This window comes from Rhinopithecus roxellana, chromosome 5, assembly GCF_007565055.1.
Source record: "Rhinopithecus roxellana isolate Shanxi Qingling chromosome 5, ASM756505v1, whole genome shotgun sequence".
NCBI lineage: Eukaryota > Metazoa > Chordata > Mammalia > Primates > Cercopithecidae > Rhinopithecus > Rhinopithecus roxellana.
In genome coordinates this window covers 44864041-44877708 of record NC_044553.1, presented here as the reverse complement: position 1 = coordinate 44877708, position 13668 = coordinate 44864041, and the positions used below count along the sequence as shown (strand labels likewise).

The 13668-nt window shown below is 41.7% G+C and overlaps 1 protein-coding gene across 2 annotated transcripts in view; it reads right to left on the bottom strand.

The window, feature by feature from the left end:
• The window catches only part of MYZAP (myocardial zonula adherens protein), a 94968-nt gene that overhangs the window by 57262 nt on the left and 24038 nt on the right, over nt 1–13668 (bottom strand). For both annotated transcript variants that reach the window (XM_010374264.2, XM_010374263.2), the window contains exons 3-6: nt 11231–11386; nt 8069–8161; nt 3988–4101; nt 79–231 (exon numbers count right to left, since the gene is read on the bottom strand). In XM_010374264.2, coding sequence (XP_010372566.1) covers nt 79–231; nt 3988–4101; nt 8069–8161; nt 11231–11386 — 516 coding nt within the window. The remainder of the gene's footprint in view (nt 1–78; nt 232–3987; nt 4102–8068; nt 8162–11230; nt 11387–13668) is intronic.

Sequence of the window (13668 nt, the reverse complement as noted above, 5' to 3'; positions counted from 1 at the left end):
CTGAAGATGGGAAGAGAAAAGGGAGAAGGAAAGAGGAGAAAGGTTCACAGAAAATAAATCCAGGCTTTTATACTCCACCTTCATTTTCAGCAGCTGGTTTTCAACTTGCGCTACCTCCAACTGCCTCTGCTTTTCCCTCAGCTTGTCCATGGATGCTTCATACGTCTGCTGCAGATTTCTGATTTGATCCTTAATGTTGCTGTTTTCCAAAGTCACATCCACGAGGGTTTTCTGTGAGGATGAAAATAAAAACAAAACCAGATCCGGTGGCATGAAAACACATGGGCTGCACCATGCGCTGGGAAATCCCCTTATCATTAACCACTGGGGTAGCTGTGCTAGGCTACAGCAGCTGCCAGTCTGGGACCCTGTGCTGTGAGGGACTGCGGGTCTCCCACGGTGGCCAAGAGGTCTGCCCCTGTAGCTTGGTGGGATTGAAAGCCTCTCCCAAACCATCCTATAGTTGCTGCCAACACTATTTGCCACTGCTTAGGATGGATGGAAATGTATTAAAATGGAGTCCTTCCAAGGAAAAGTGTTATAATACATCATTTCACATGGGGAAAAAAAAAAGCCTTTGAAAACAGTATAGTACAATCCCATTTTGAAAACTATGCATAAGCATTGGTTCAAACACATGTTTATGCACTGGGGGGAAAAAGACTAGGAGGAAATCTGAATGATAGTTTCACTATGTGATAGGGCTATGGATATCTTCTTTCTTATTTATTTTTTCTGTATTTCCCAAATTGCCACAATGAAATCAGAAAACAAAATACGAGCTTTATAGAACAAAGATATTTCTCTTTGTTTTTCTTTCTTTTTTTTTTTTTTTGTTTGTTTTTGAGACAGAGTCTCACTCTGTCACCCAGACTGGAGTGCAGTGGCGTGATCTCGGTTCACTGCAACCTCCGCCTCCTAGGTTCAAGTGATGCTCCTGCCTCAGCTTCCTGAGTAACTGGGACTACAGGCACCTGCCACCACACCTGGCTAATTTTTGTATTTTTAGTAGAGATGGGGTTTCACCATATTGGCCAGGCTGGTCTCGAACTCCTGACCTTGTGATCCACCTGACTCGGCCTCCCAAAGTGCTGGGATTACAGGCGTGAGCCACCACACCTGGCCTCCTCTTTTTCTTAAAAGAGCTATCCCTTCTGTGCTTCTAGACTGCCTGCCAGGATAGTGACAACATGACTGAGAATACTCGCATACCTGCAAACATTTCACCTTCCTCCCTTAGGCAGAGAGGGGTAGCAATAAAGAATTACTAAGGAACAGAATTTGGTAATGCAGGCAAGTGATTTTTGCTATAGGCCACACTGAAGCAAGGATGTTTAAATCAATAGTGTTGGCTATGCGTGATGGCTTATGACTGTAATCCCAGCACTTCGGGAGGCCGAGGTGGGAGTTCAAGACTGGGCAACTACAAAAAAAAAATTAAAAACCAGCTAGACATGGTTGTGTGTACCTGTAGCCCCAGCTACCCAGGAGGCTGAGGCATGAGGATCACTTGAGCCTAGGAGGTTGAGGCTGCAATGAACTATGATCACACCACTGCACTCCAGCCTGGGCAACAGAGCAAGATGCCATCTCTAAAAAAATAATAAAAAAAGAAAAAGAAAAAAAAAAATGGTGTTCCTATTTACTGCTTTAGTTTCTACTTGGTTAACTCTCCTTAGAGATAAACAGCCTCCATAGAATCCCTGCCATTGGAAAGGCATCCTCTACTATGTCTCCAGTCATCTAAAACTTCACAGTACAAGACGTGAAAACCCTGGTGTTGGGCACTGTTTCTAACACCTCTGTGCTCTTGTCTAGATGATCAGTCTCTGAAGCTTCCTCAATTCCTCAGCCTCTACTTTGGACAATATAAGCCTTTCACTCCTAAACCTACTTGAATCAAGAAAAAGAATTTCTGAAGGAGGTGATTAGATACTAAAGGAGATACTGAAGCCATTTGGAAGCACGGAGTCACAGAACATTTGAGCTTCAAGGGGCTTTAGAAACCACCTAGGCCAGCTACCCACTCCCCCAGCCGCACTGGCTTCACAGATTCTACTCTTGTATCCATAAAAAAACCTACACTATGGCCCAAGAGACCAGGATTCTTCTAATCCTGGCTCTGTCACTAGATAGGCATCTTGCTCATGTCATTTCTCTCTGTTGGCCTCAGTTTGTTTATTCATAAAACAAAGGGATTAGAGATCCTCTCAGTACTTTCTAGCTCTGACATTCTATGGAATCAAACCAAGGGTGTGGTCTCCCTGTCAATAATAATGAAAGTGGGTAGAGTGGGCCAGTGGAAGAGGCTGGGATCTTGAATAAGGAAGAAGCCAGCTACCTTCAGACTTGGTCCACCAGGTACCCGAGTGGTCCTCAGCATCAGTGATGCTAACACTTCATCAGCCCTCTTCCTCCAGCAGGTTGAGTTTCCTGCTGTTAGATGGCACCTCTTTCTCCTTCTGCTCTCTCTGTCTGTCTGTCTGTCTGTCTTTCTGTCACTTTCTCTCAGTGGTTTTAGCTATAAGGCTCCTTTGGCTGTCCAGGACTAAGATCCTGCACGATAACTAGGAATCAGTCAAGGTGCCTGGGTCAGAGTCAAACAGCTGGCCTCTGCAGTAAATGCCAGAGTGTTAGCCAGATAGCAAAGCAGAAGAATTGCCAGAAAAGACTAGCAAATATATATATATATATATTTTATTTTATTTTATTTTATTTTTTTTTTTTTTCTGGGAAGAAAAACCAGAGATGTAGTAAAAATACCAACTAAGTCTGAACTCAGGTGAGATAAAGCCCTTGCTGGTGGGCTAGGAATAAGACGGCGTCTGACAGGGGAGGAAAGGGAGGCTTGGCAAGCCCCTTGACCACAGGAGGAAGGGAAAACAAAGGCTACTGAGCAAACTAGAACCAGTGGTGCTTGGCCTGAGGCCAGGGGAAAGCTGGCATACACTCAAGAGAGCCAGGAAAAGGGTGGGACTCAGAGGCCCCACCAGAAATGGGCATCCCAGACGAACCCAAACATGAGGCCACCCAGACCCACTCCAGGACAGTGGCCAAGCCTTGCTGTTGTCACTGCTGCCCATACCAACTGTTATCAGAGAATTAGGGGAAGTGGAGAATCCCAAAATGAAAATTTGTTTATCTGATAAATTACTTACATAGAACCAGAAAGGATTTGAAATAGCTTTTGGAACTTCTGAGAGGAGGGTAAAAAGATAAGAGCCAAATAAAGTTGGAGGAGAGGTAAAAACTATTGTTCATGTATTTGGAAATGAAGTCCAAGGGAAGCTATTTCAAACACATATAATGCTTAGTTTTGAACATTTTCAAGTTAATTTGCATGTTAGGGGACTTGTAAGAGTAAGAATGGGAAGCACTTGAATGGCTTCTAGTAAACCAAATCGACCAAGAACACAGTCCCTCAAAGTGAGATAATAACATGAATTTTCACAAATATAAGATACTGGGTCTTTCTGTTTCCCTGTCTGCTACTACAAGACATGGAATATCCATGATTCTTTCTGATACAAAATAATTTCTAATTATAAAAAAGTGGTTACAAGCCTTTTTTATATTGCTTGCCATGAAAGAGTACAGATTGTCTTTGGTGAAGTCTGTGTTATTCTGTGATTAGGTGGTGCTTCTTGTAGCACTGGGGCTGGAGGAAGAGGGCTGATGTGCGGGGTTAGGCACTGATGCTGAGGACTACTCGGGTATCTGGTGGAGCAAGCGACATCTCTCACATTAAACTCAGGGTCTAAATTCCCTTTTCAGTGAGAGCAAAACCAAAGCCTTAAAGTCTCAGATTGGAAATGCTTCATTCAATTTCCTTCACTATCTTCTGGGCATAAGTCTTCACAGTGGTTCTGCTTAAAGAATTCTGAATGATGAGCTGAGGACGTTCTGTGACTTATTTTTCTACAAAGGCACAGGCCCCACTCTTGATTAAGCTGGGTTGCCCTGTCATAGCAGTAACCAGATGAGTACCTGCAGGCCAATGGAATCCGACGCCAAGGCTGAGTTCATGGCATTAAAACTATCCAGGGCAGATGACTGGGTTTGGATGTGATTCTCCAGATACTCCTGCTGAGCATGGGAAACCTGGACAGATCAAGGGGACAGTCATACAAAGTCAATCCCTACACGTTCACGACAATCTTCAGTTAGGCTGGAACTTTCTTCAGTTAGAAGCCACATCTACTTCAACAATACCTAAAGTAAAGCTTTAAATTAAAAGTCAATATCTGCATGACCCAGAGAGTAGAAGGGCAAGAATCATCTTCCTTTGGAGAGTGTTTACCCACAGACCCTTGCTTAGCCCTCTCAACAACACTGTGCAGGACTCACAACGTTGTCTTTTGCAAGGAAGAAAACAATCAGAGAGGTTGTGTGATTTGCTCATTGTCAAAAAGCTCAGAAGTGGCACTCCTAGAACTAGAACCCAGTTGAAATAACTTCTGCAGCCACCTTGCTGTTTGTAGTCACCATAGAGAGAATATGCTTTGGTCTTACTCAATTCTCAAGAGTTGTTTTTGTAATACCAGCACTTTGGGAGGCCGAGGCAGTCGGATCACCTGAGGTCAAGAGTTCGAGACCAGCCTGGCCAATGTGGTGAAACTCCATCTCTACTAAAAATACAAAAATTAGCCAGGTGTGGTGGTGCACACTTGTAATCCCAGCTACATGGAAGGCGGAGGCAGAAGAATCGCTTGAACTCTGGAGGCTGAGGTTGCGGTGAGCCAAGGTTGCAGTGAGCCGAGACGGCACCATTGCACTCCAGCCTGGGCGACAACAGCAAAACTCCATCTCATTTAAAAAACAAACAAAAACAAAGAGTTGTTTTGTTGCTGTTGTTGTTGCTGCTATCTTTGTTGGGTGTGTGTGTTTAACAGGTCTGAGTCAGAGGCCAGTCTTGACCTAGATATTGGCAAGAGGCTAGATATAGTTAGGACTGAGGGTAGAAGTCTCCAGGAAGGCCCCCCATATGTCCTCTGGGAGCAGCAGGAAGCAGCCCTGGCACAGCAGAGCAGGAGGTGCACCCTGGAGAGTGGAGACAGAATTGAAGCAGCAGACCAGGCCCAGGAGCATGTGGCAGCTTTGTGTTCAGCAGTGTGTTTCAACAGCAATCATTTAGCAATCTTAATCTGGCTAATATGTAGGATGGCTTGGAGAAGGAGGAGACCTGCAGGCAGAGAGACACGGTTTCTGGGACAATTCTAGCATGAGAAAATGAGGGTGTGTAGGAGATGGTGATGGAAAGCAAGGAGCAGAGTCTTGTTTACACATCTATTGCAAATCCAATTCTTTGGCTTTGATGACAGTCATTGGTGTCTGACAGTCATGGCAGAATGACTTTCCATAAGCAGGTGAGAATTTCACAAATGTCCTCCCACATGCCAGTGGGAATGAGCTGGGTGGATAAATTTACATAGCTCCACTCGTATCATCAAGGTAGTAGGTGTTACTTAAGCACTTAATCTCACAGCCCAGCCATAAATTGAACTCTAATGCATGACTGTTGTAACTGCCCTTCTTCCCCACAGATATTAACTCTTACGGAAGGTATGTCATATAGACAGGGACTTTTATCTTTGAGATTATTAATAACAAATTTTTTTAAATGTCCACAAGCACTAGCTTGGCTAAACTAGAGGAAGGTTATTTTTCTTAAATTTTTGAGTAGGTAATACACTCACACGGTGCAAACATTTAAAAAGTATAAAGTTACTTTTATATTTTTATAAAAAATTACCACCCTGCTCAGTTACCACCTACCCATTCCTGCCTCCCAATTAGAAACAGTAGTTCGTTACTTTCTGGATTATCCTTTTAGTAACTTTTTGTGCACACACAGAACAATCCTGATATGTTTATCTTCTCTTCCTGTTTTATACAAATGGTAGCAAATTTTTCTTGCATCTTGCTTTTTTTCACCATCTACATCTCTCTGTATCTCCTCTTCAAGGGCTTACTTGCTTTTTTTTTTTTTTTTTTAACAACTGCATATATTCGTTGTAGAGATACATAATTTATCTTACTTCCCCCCCCCCTTTTTTTTTTTTTTTTTGAAACAGGGTCTCACTCTGTCACCCAGACTGGAGTGCAATGGCACAATCTCGGCTCACTGCAACCTCCGCCTCCCAGGCTCAAGCGATTCTCTTGCCTCAGCCTACCAAGGAGCTAGGATTACTACCTGCACCGCCATGCTCGGCTAATTTTTGTATTTTTGGTAGAGACAGGGTTTCACCATGTTGGCCAGGCTGGTCTCGAACTCCTGACCTCAAATGATCCACCTGCCTTGGCCTCCCAAAGTGCTGGGATCATAAGCACTAGCCACCGTGCCTGGCCACTTTCCCCTTCTTGATAGACATTTAGGTTTCCAATTATTTTACTGTTACAAACAATGCTGCAATAAATAAGTCTATCCTTACGTCTTTCCTCATATGTGAGAGGAATAGAATTGCTGGGTCAAAGGATCTAAGCATCCGTAATTTTGATCGATAATGCTGAATTGTTCTCTATAAGAGTAAGAGCAAATTGCATTTTCATCAGCAACCCGCTTGTTTGCCCATAGGCCTGTGAACAATGTCCTGCCCGCCTCTTGCACTTTGGCGGGTCTAATAGATAAAAATTATATCATGGGATGGTTTTAACCTGCATTTCTCTTACAATGAGGTGAGGCAGAGCATCCTGTCATACACATAAGAGCTCTCCATCTTTCCTTTAGTATAATTACCTGTTACAAATCTTTCATCTGTTTTTATGTTGTAGCCTTTCTCTTCTTGATTCGTGGGGGATCTTTAAATATTCAGAAAATGAGCCTATTATCTATGACATGAAGGACAAATAATTTTTCCCGGTCATTTGACTTTGACATTTTTACCAGCAGGAGTTTCTCATTTTAAAGTTGTCAAAGTTATCAGCCTTTCCTTTCATGGTTTTGAAATTTTATGTCATAATAAGAAAAGGCATTCCCTTACCCCAAGGGTATAAATGAATTCACACATATTTTTCTTCTAGCACTTTTGGATTTTATTTTTCACATTTAAATCTTCGATACATTTGGAATTTATCCAGGTAGAAGACTTCCAACAGCACGTAGTTTTCCTAATAGCACATATTGACTAGTCCATTTTCCTTCGTTTTTTGAGATGCTACATTTATCACATATTGGGGTCCATTTCTGGAGTATTTTTAATTGATGTTTGTCTATTTATGTGCCACTACGATACTGTTTCACTCTCTGAGGCTTTTTCACTTTCTTTCAACATTTAATAAGGCTACTCCCTCTCATTGCTCTTTTTTCTCATTATTTTCGCAACTCTTTTTATTTATTTTCTATATAAACCTTAGAATCACCTACTCCACTTATAAAAAAAACAAAACCTGTTGGTCTTTTTACTGGGTCATATCAAATCGGTACAGTAACGTGGATCTTATGATGCTGAGTCCTCCTTTCTAAGCACATGGTGTTTCTTTCCACTTATTATAGTTGACTCCTAGGTATGTGGTATTTTTCTGTTGATGATATTTTGGAAATTTTTTGTACATTGAAACATGTTTGTATATATTAATTCTATATCCTCTGTGTGTGTGTATATAAAATTTTATACCTTGCTACAAATAATGAATTCCTTATTTGTTCGTAGTAGTTTTTCTTTCATCAGCTCATGTTCACTTGGGCTTTCCAGGTATACAGTCATATGGTTTGTAAACAGTGATAGTTTTCCATCTATCTGTGCCATTTCTAAACCTATATGTTTATTTCCCTTGTTTGGCTAGTATGTCAAGAACAATGTTAAATAATAATAGTGATAGTTGGCTTCCTTGTTTTGCTCCTGACTTTGGTGGGAATGCTTTGAACATGAAGAAGATTATTCTTGCCACAAAAATGTCCCTTTAGGTAATATATTTCATTCTGTGATAAAATTTCCTCAGTTTATTTAAAATATAATTCTATTGATAAAGAACACTAGATACTCTAATATCTTTAGACACTAGCAACTGAGAGACCACTCTGAGCTCTGCCATGCCTCCCTATCTCCAAGCAACTGAGATAATGACTTACTGATAGTTCCTGGGTGAGCTGTCGAATCTTCTGCCTCATCTCACCATAGTCTCCATACATTCGCTTTCTCACTTTTTCCAAAGTGGCTCTCACCTGTGGCCCACAGAGATACTAGTTAGAGATAAAGCTATAACATTTTCATACAAGCTTTCCAAAACTTTTAAGAAACTCTAAAGAAAGAAGGAACCCACATAAAAATACTCTTAAGAACAAGACAGGAAACTAAGGGAGGTCACCCCCAACAATTAGTTAGAAACTAGATAGAAATTATCCAAATAATTTATCTGTATTATTTTATTATGTATATAAATATACATAATAAAATATATAGGCATGTATTAATATAGAATATATTAAAATATGTTAATATGATATATTAATTACATATATTTTTATATAATTACACATAAATATAATAATAAATATTAATTAGCCAAATGAACTCTGAAGAAAAAATAGTTTGTTGAAATTCACCTATCACCCTCAAATTACATTTGGGCAAGGTTTTGCCCTTTTCCCATCACGTATTTTTACAAGTAGAATGTGTTTTAACAGACTCATGGCTAAGAGGACCAAAGAGACCAAAAAGCAACCTCTAATTTTCCCTCTCTCTGCTCTGACTGCCAAAGAGCAATTAAATATCTGGAATGGAAGGAAGTAAAATATGAACCCTGGAGAGCCCATAAATTGGAAAGTCAGTTCCTCAAAAATCACCAATAGCACACAAGGCAGTAAACATAACAAAAGTTCAAGTGATCCCCAAAACACTTGTTTACACAAACGCTGTTCAAGTTTCTCTACAGTACTACTTTCAGAGGCCTAGCAGGACCTCAGAAACTTTAAAAACACAACAAAAGACCTTACAAACAGTCCCTGTCTCCTCTCTTCTTCTGGTGTCCCTAGGATGGGGAAAACACTCAGGAATCCTCAAATACGGCAGGAAGTCTCAAGGGAGTTTTCTCCAGCACACTCCAGAATTTCTCTTTTAGGAAGGGCCTAAAGGCAGCAGTTTGGTTAAAATGGAAGTGTTTAGGACATAGTATTGGAAGGCTTAATTTTGAAGCACATTGTTTTAAATTAGACAGCATGTTTATTAGGGGTTACTGGATATTGGTGGAGATTTGGTGGAAAGGAGAGTCAAGACCCCAAGACTTCTTGATATGAATTCTAAAAATAGAGTCTACTTTCTTGCCATTAACTACAAACATTTTGGGAAAATGAGGTTAAAAGTACAACTTTTCATTCTAGGCAGGCAGAACGGCTTTCACGTGTGGCCCTGAGCTGGCTCTTGCACTGCTCCCAGTGCTGAGTGGGTGGAATCTTGAGCTAAAGGCAAATACTGCAACGACCAGGCCAGGGATGATACCGAAGCCACCTGTGGCAGGAGGGACCTGAAAGTTAGTTTTAAGTTGCAGATCACAGTGGAGGGTGGTAATTCCAGGTCATTTGACTTTGGCACAAGTCATCCACGACTCAGGATTAACTAACATCTCCTGTCTTTGTCTTGGGCAATCTGGGACTCAGGACTCTGTTTAGAAGGTTACTAAGAGAGGAGCCATGCATGCCTCTGGAGCATTTAAATGAGGAAGGTCTATGTATTTCCTTGAGAAAAAAATACAAGAAAGTTAAAATGTCTGAGCTATTCTTAACAGGAAATTCAGGAATTGAATATTCTGAATGGTTAAACATTATGTCTGGAGGCCGGGCACAGTGGCTTACACCTGTAATCCCAGCACTTTGGGAAGCTGAGGTGAGAGGTTCACTGGAGTCCAGGAGTTTGAGACCAGCCTGGGCATCATGGCAAAATCCCGACTCTACAAAATATTATCTGGGGCTAGTGGCACGCACCTGCAGTCCCAGCTGCTTGGGAAGCTGAGGCAAGAGGATCACTTGAGGCTGGGGAGGTAGAAGCTGCAGTAAGCTGTGATTGTGCCACTGCACTCTAGCCTGGATGACAGAGTGAGACCTTGTCTCAAAAATACATAATAAAATAAAGTTTTAAAATTATGTTTGAAAGCTGGGATAACTAGGAGTTTGAGGTTGGTGGCTGTCATATACATTATGTATATGCATGTTAATTTTTCTGGCTTTTCCTCATACTTTCTGCTAAGCATTTATTATTTTTAAATTCAACAAATGTTCCTTTTAAAAACTCACACAAAAGCTAAGACATCATGAGTTTGCATCTTATCTGAAAACCCACAAAATAAAATAGGGCTCACAGAGCTGTGTTTTTAACCTTAGGTATCAAAGCCCAGTCAACCCCCACAACTCAACCTGAGGCCTGAAGTATGCACAGAGTAAAAGTGACTTGCTGGGCCAGACACAGAGCTGGAGCTCGAAGCAAGGACTGCGAGCTCACAGGCCCAGGTGAGTCCCTGGCCCCACGCTGCCTCTTATAAGCACTTTCTAAGCCACTGGTCTATAATGTGAGCCCATCAGTGTCAGAGCAGCCCATCTCCTCTTCCATATAAGCTGGGTGGTTTGGTCAAGAGGGGAATCAGTCAATCTAGGAGAACAAAGGATGGAATGAAAAAAAATGAAGACAGAAAAAGAGAGAGAGAGAAGAAAATACTCCAAAATGTTAACAGTTGCTCTGGTTGAATGGTGAGATTATGAGTGATTTTATTTTCTTCTTCATACATATTTGTATTTCCCAAATTTTCTCAAAAGAACATGTAATTTAAAAGATAGGAAATAAACTATTAAATACAAGGAAGTGAAGGGCATTGATTGACTTGGTTGGACAAAGTCTATTGTGGTTGACTTCCTAGCATTTGTTTCAACCCAACTGATTGGTCTGAATCAGCCACAGTCTTCCTATTCCTTTTGCCAGGGATGGATTTGGGACTGTTAAGTGTAATAAAGAAAAACCACTCAAGAGCCTCCAAACCCTACATGGAAGGAGGAAGCCATCTGCTCTCCTAAGTATACTTACCTAGTAACATCCATCCAGCAGAAGTTCAACCTTTCCTTCCTTGCAGATTTACATCTGTACTTAAACATTACCATGAAGATACACAGAAACATTTCCAGCCAAAATGATAACATTAAGAATTCTTTCAAAATACCTTATTACATTCACTTCAATGCTTCCAACTCCATCCTCTTGCATGCTACAAAAAGAAAACAGATGGGGGCAAAAACTCTTAAATGGCTCACATCTTTGATGTAGTTCATCTCTTCTTTCAGCTGACTCGTGGACCACCCATACACCACCATTTCTTTCTGCTGATTTTGATCTGATCTTCGCACCACACCATAAACAACACCCTGAGGAAGTTTCCTGGTAGGTTCTCCATTGCTCAGGTCAAGATGCTAAAAGAAAGTAGGAAAAGAGAAAAAGAATAATGACTCTTTAAGCCTCACACAAACAGTTGTAATAATGGGCCCACTATGATTATACATTACATAGTGTATAATCATACACTATGTAATAATTGCATAGTGTATGATTATGCAAATTGTGCCCAGCACTCATTGCCTGGCAGTGGAGATGGAGGGAGCAAAAATCCCACCTTGTCTCTGTTCACCAAGTTGATTTGGCATAGGCTTGGGCTGCATTTATCCCGGAGGAAGAGCACCCTTTGCTGATGTCTGTAAGGGCCCGTCCACTCACCTAGGGGTAATTGCCACAAAGATACCAGATGGACTTGTGTTGTCCTAGTAATAAGAACAAGCATTTGAAACCTCATGCTCTTAATAATGCTGTCTTTCCCCTTATCCCAGCTTCTCCATATGACTCCAACCTCATCACTAAATACATGGCCTACAACGCACAAGGTTGAGGCTGGCAGTCATCTAGCAGCCAAACTGTCCTCTGAGGGTAGGGCTGGTCCTGGGGCCAAGTTCTGAGAAAAGGGGGTAGTGTTAGTACATAACCTGTTGTGACCATTCATGAAATATTTCTGAAAAGCCAGGAAGAGATGGTGCGACTGCAGCCCAAAAGTATCCTCCCAGTCCTGTTGGCTGGTTCTTAATTCCTTCAGTTAAAGTTTTGGTCATTGTTGAAATGCAAATACCCTTGAGAAACAGTAACATCTCCAAGCCTTAACACGCTTTTATAGATGAAGGCTTAGCAAGCAGGAAAGGGGTATATTAAGATTTGTTGAGCGCCTACTATAAGCCAGAAATATTCCTAAGCACATTTAATGTTCGCAACCACTCTGTGACACAGCAATTGTCCTTTCTGAACTTTCCACTTCATAGCTGAGAAAACTGAAGTTCAAAGAGGTTAGGCAACTTGCTTATAGACACACATCTACATTCAAGCCTGGCTCTGTGATTCTGTCTGACATTAAGCACCTCCTCATACCGCAGGTTATGTTTAGACGCAGGGGGACAGAGTAGGGGCCTTCACAACATGGAAGGGACAGAAGTAAGAAAAAATCCAAGATCAAGAACTGAGACTTCAGACAAACTGGTCTTCTCTCAATTTTCCCTGGGGTGGACCCAGGTACCTCGACAATCCCACAGCACAGAAACCCAAATTCCATAAGGGTAATTCTGCTCTCCTGCTAACTTTTCAACTGCCTTTACACAGAGATTCTTGCCATGTATTAAAAGAAAAAAAAAAAAAAACGCTTTTTTTTGAGACGGAGTCTCACTCTGTCACCCAGGCTGGAGTGTAGTGGCGTGATCTTGGCTCACTGCAACCTCCACCTCCCAGGTTCAAGTGATTCTCCTGCCGCAGTCTTCCAAGTAGCTGGAATTACAAGTGTGTACCACCACACTAGCTAATTTTTGTATTTTGTTTGTTTGCTTTTGAGACAGAGTCTCACTCTGTTGCCAGGCTGGAGTGCAGTGGCGCAATCTCGGCTCACTGCAACTTCCGCCTCCTGGGTTCAACCAATTCTCCTGCCTCAGCCTCCTGCGCAGCTGGGACTACAGGCATGTGCCACCATGCCCAACTAATTTTTGTATTCTCAGCAGAGACGGGGTTTCACCGTGTTGGCCAGGATGGTCTTGATCTCTTGACCTTGTGATCCACCCACCTCAGCCCCACAAAGTGCTGGGATTACAGGCGTAAGCCACTGCACCCGGCCAATTTTTATATTTTTAGTAGAGACAAGGTTTCACCATCTTGACCAGATTGGTCTCAAATTCCTGATCTCAAGTGATCTGCCTGCTTTGGCCTCCCAAAGTGCTGGGATTACAAACATGAGCCACCGCACCTGGCCCACAAAATATTTTTTAACACACAAAACTTTAATTTGCATTTGGAAATCATTCATTGTGGCAGAACAGTAAGTACTTTATGATCCCATTCATTCAAAGTTTGCAAAATCAAAGAAAGGTCTAGAAAGCTACGTGATGATGATGAATCTTCCAGGTCTCTAAGGAGGGAACCTTGGGTGGCATGGGGGAGCTAGAGATCAGGATGGACTTTTGCCATTTTCTTTATACCTTTCTATCTTGCTTGTTTTTTGTTTTGTTTTGCTTCGTTTCAATGTAAGCTTTTTAAAAAGTAAGACAATATAACAACCATTGCTTCTCGCCCTTCTTCCCACACTTGGAAAGAGATAGATGCAAGGGGCTGTGATTCCTTGTACTTGCTTCTGGTAAACACTTCCCCCTGAGTCCCTTACAGCTGGGTCCCA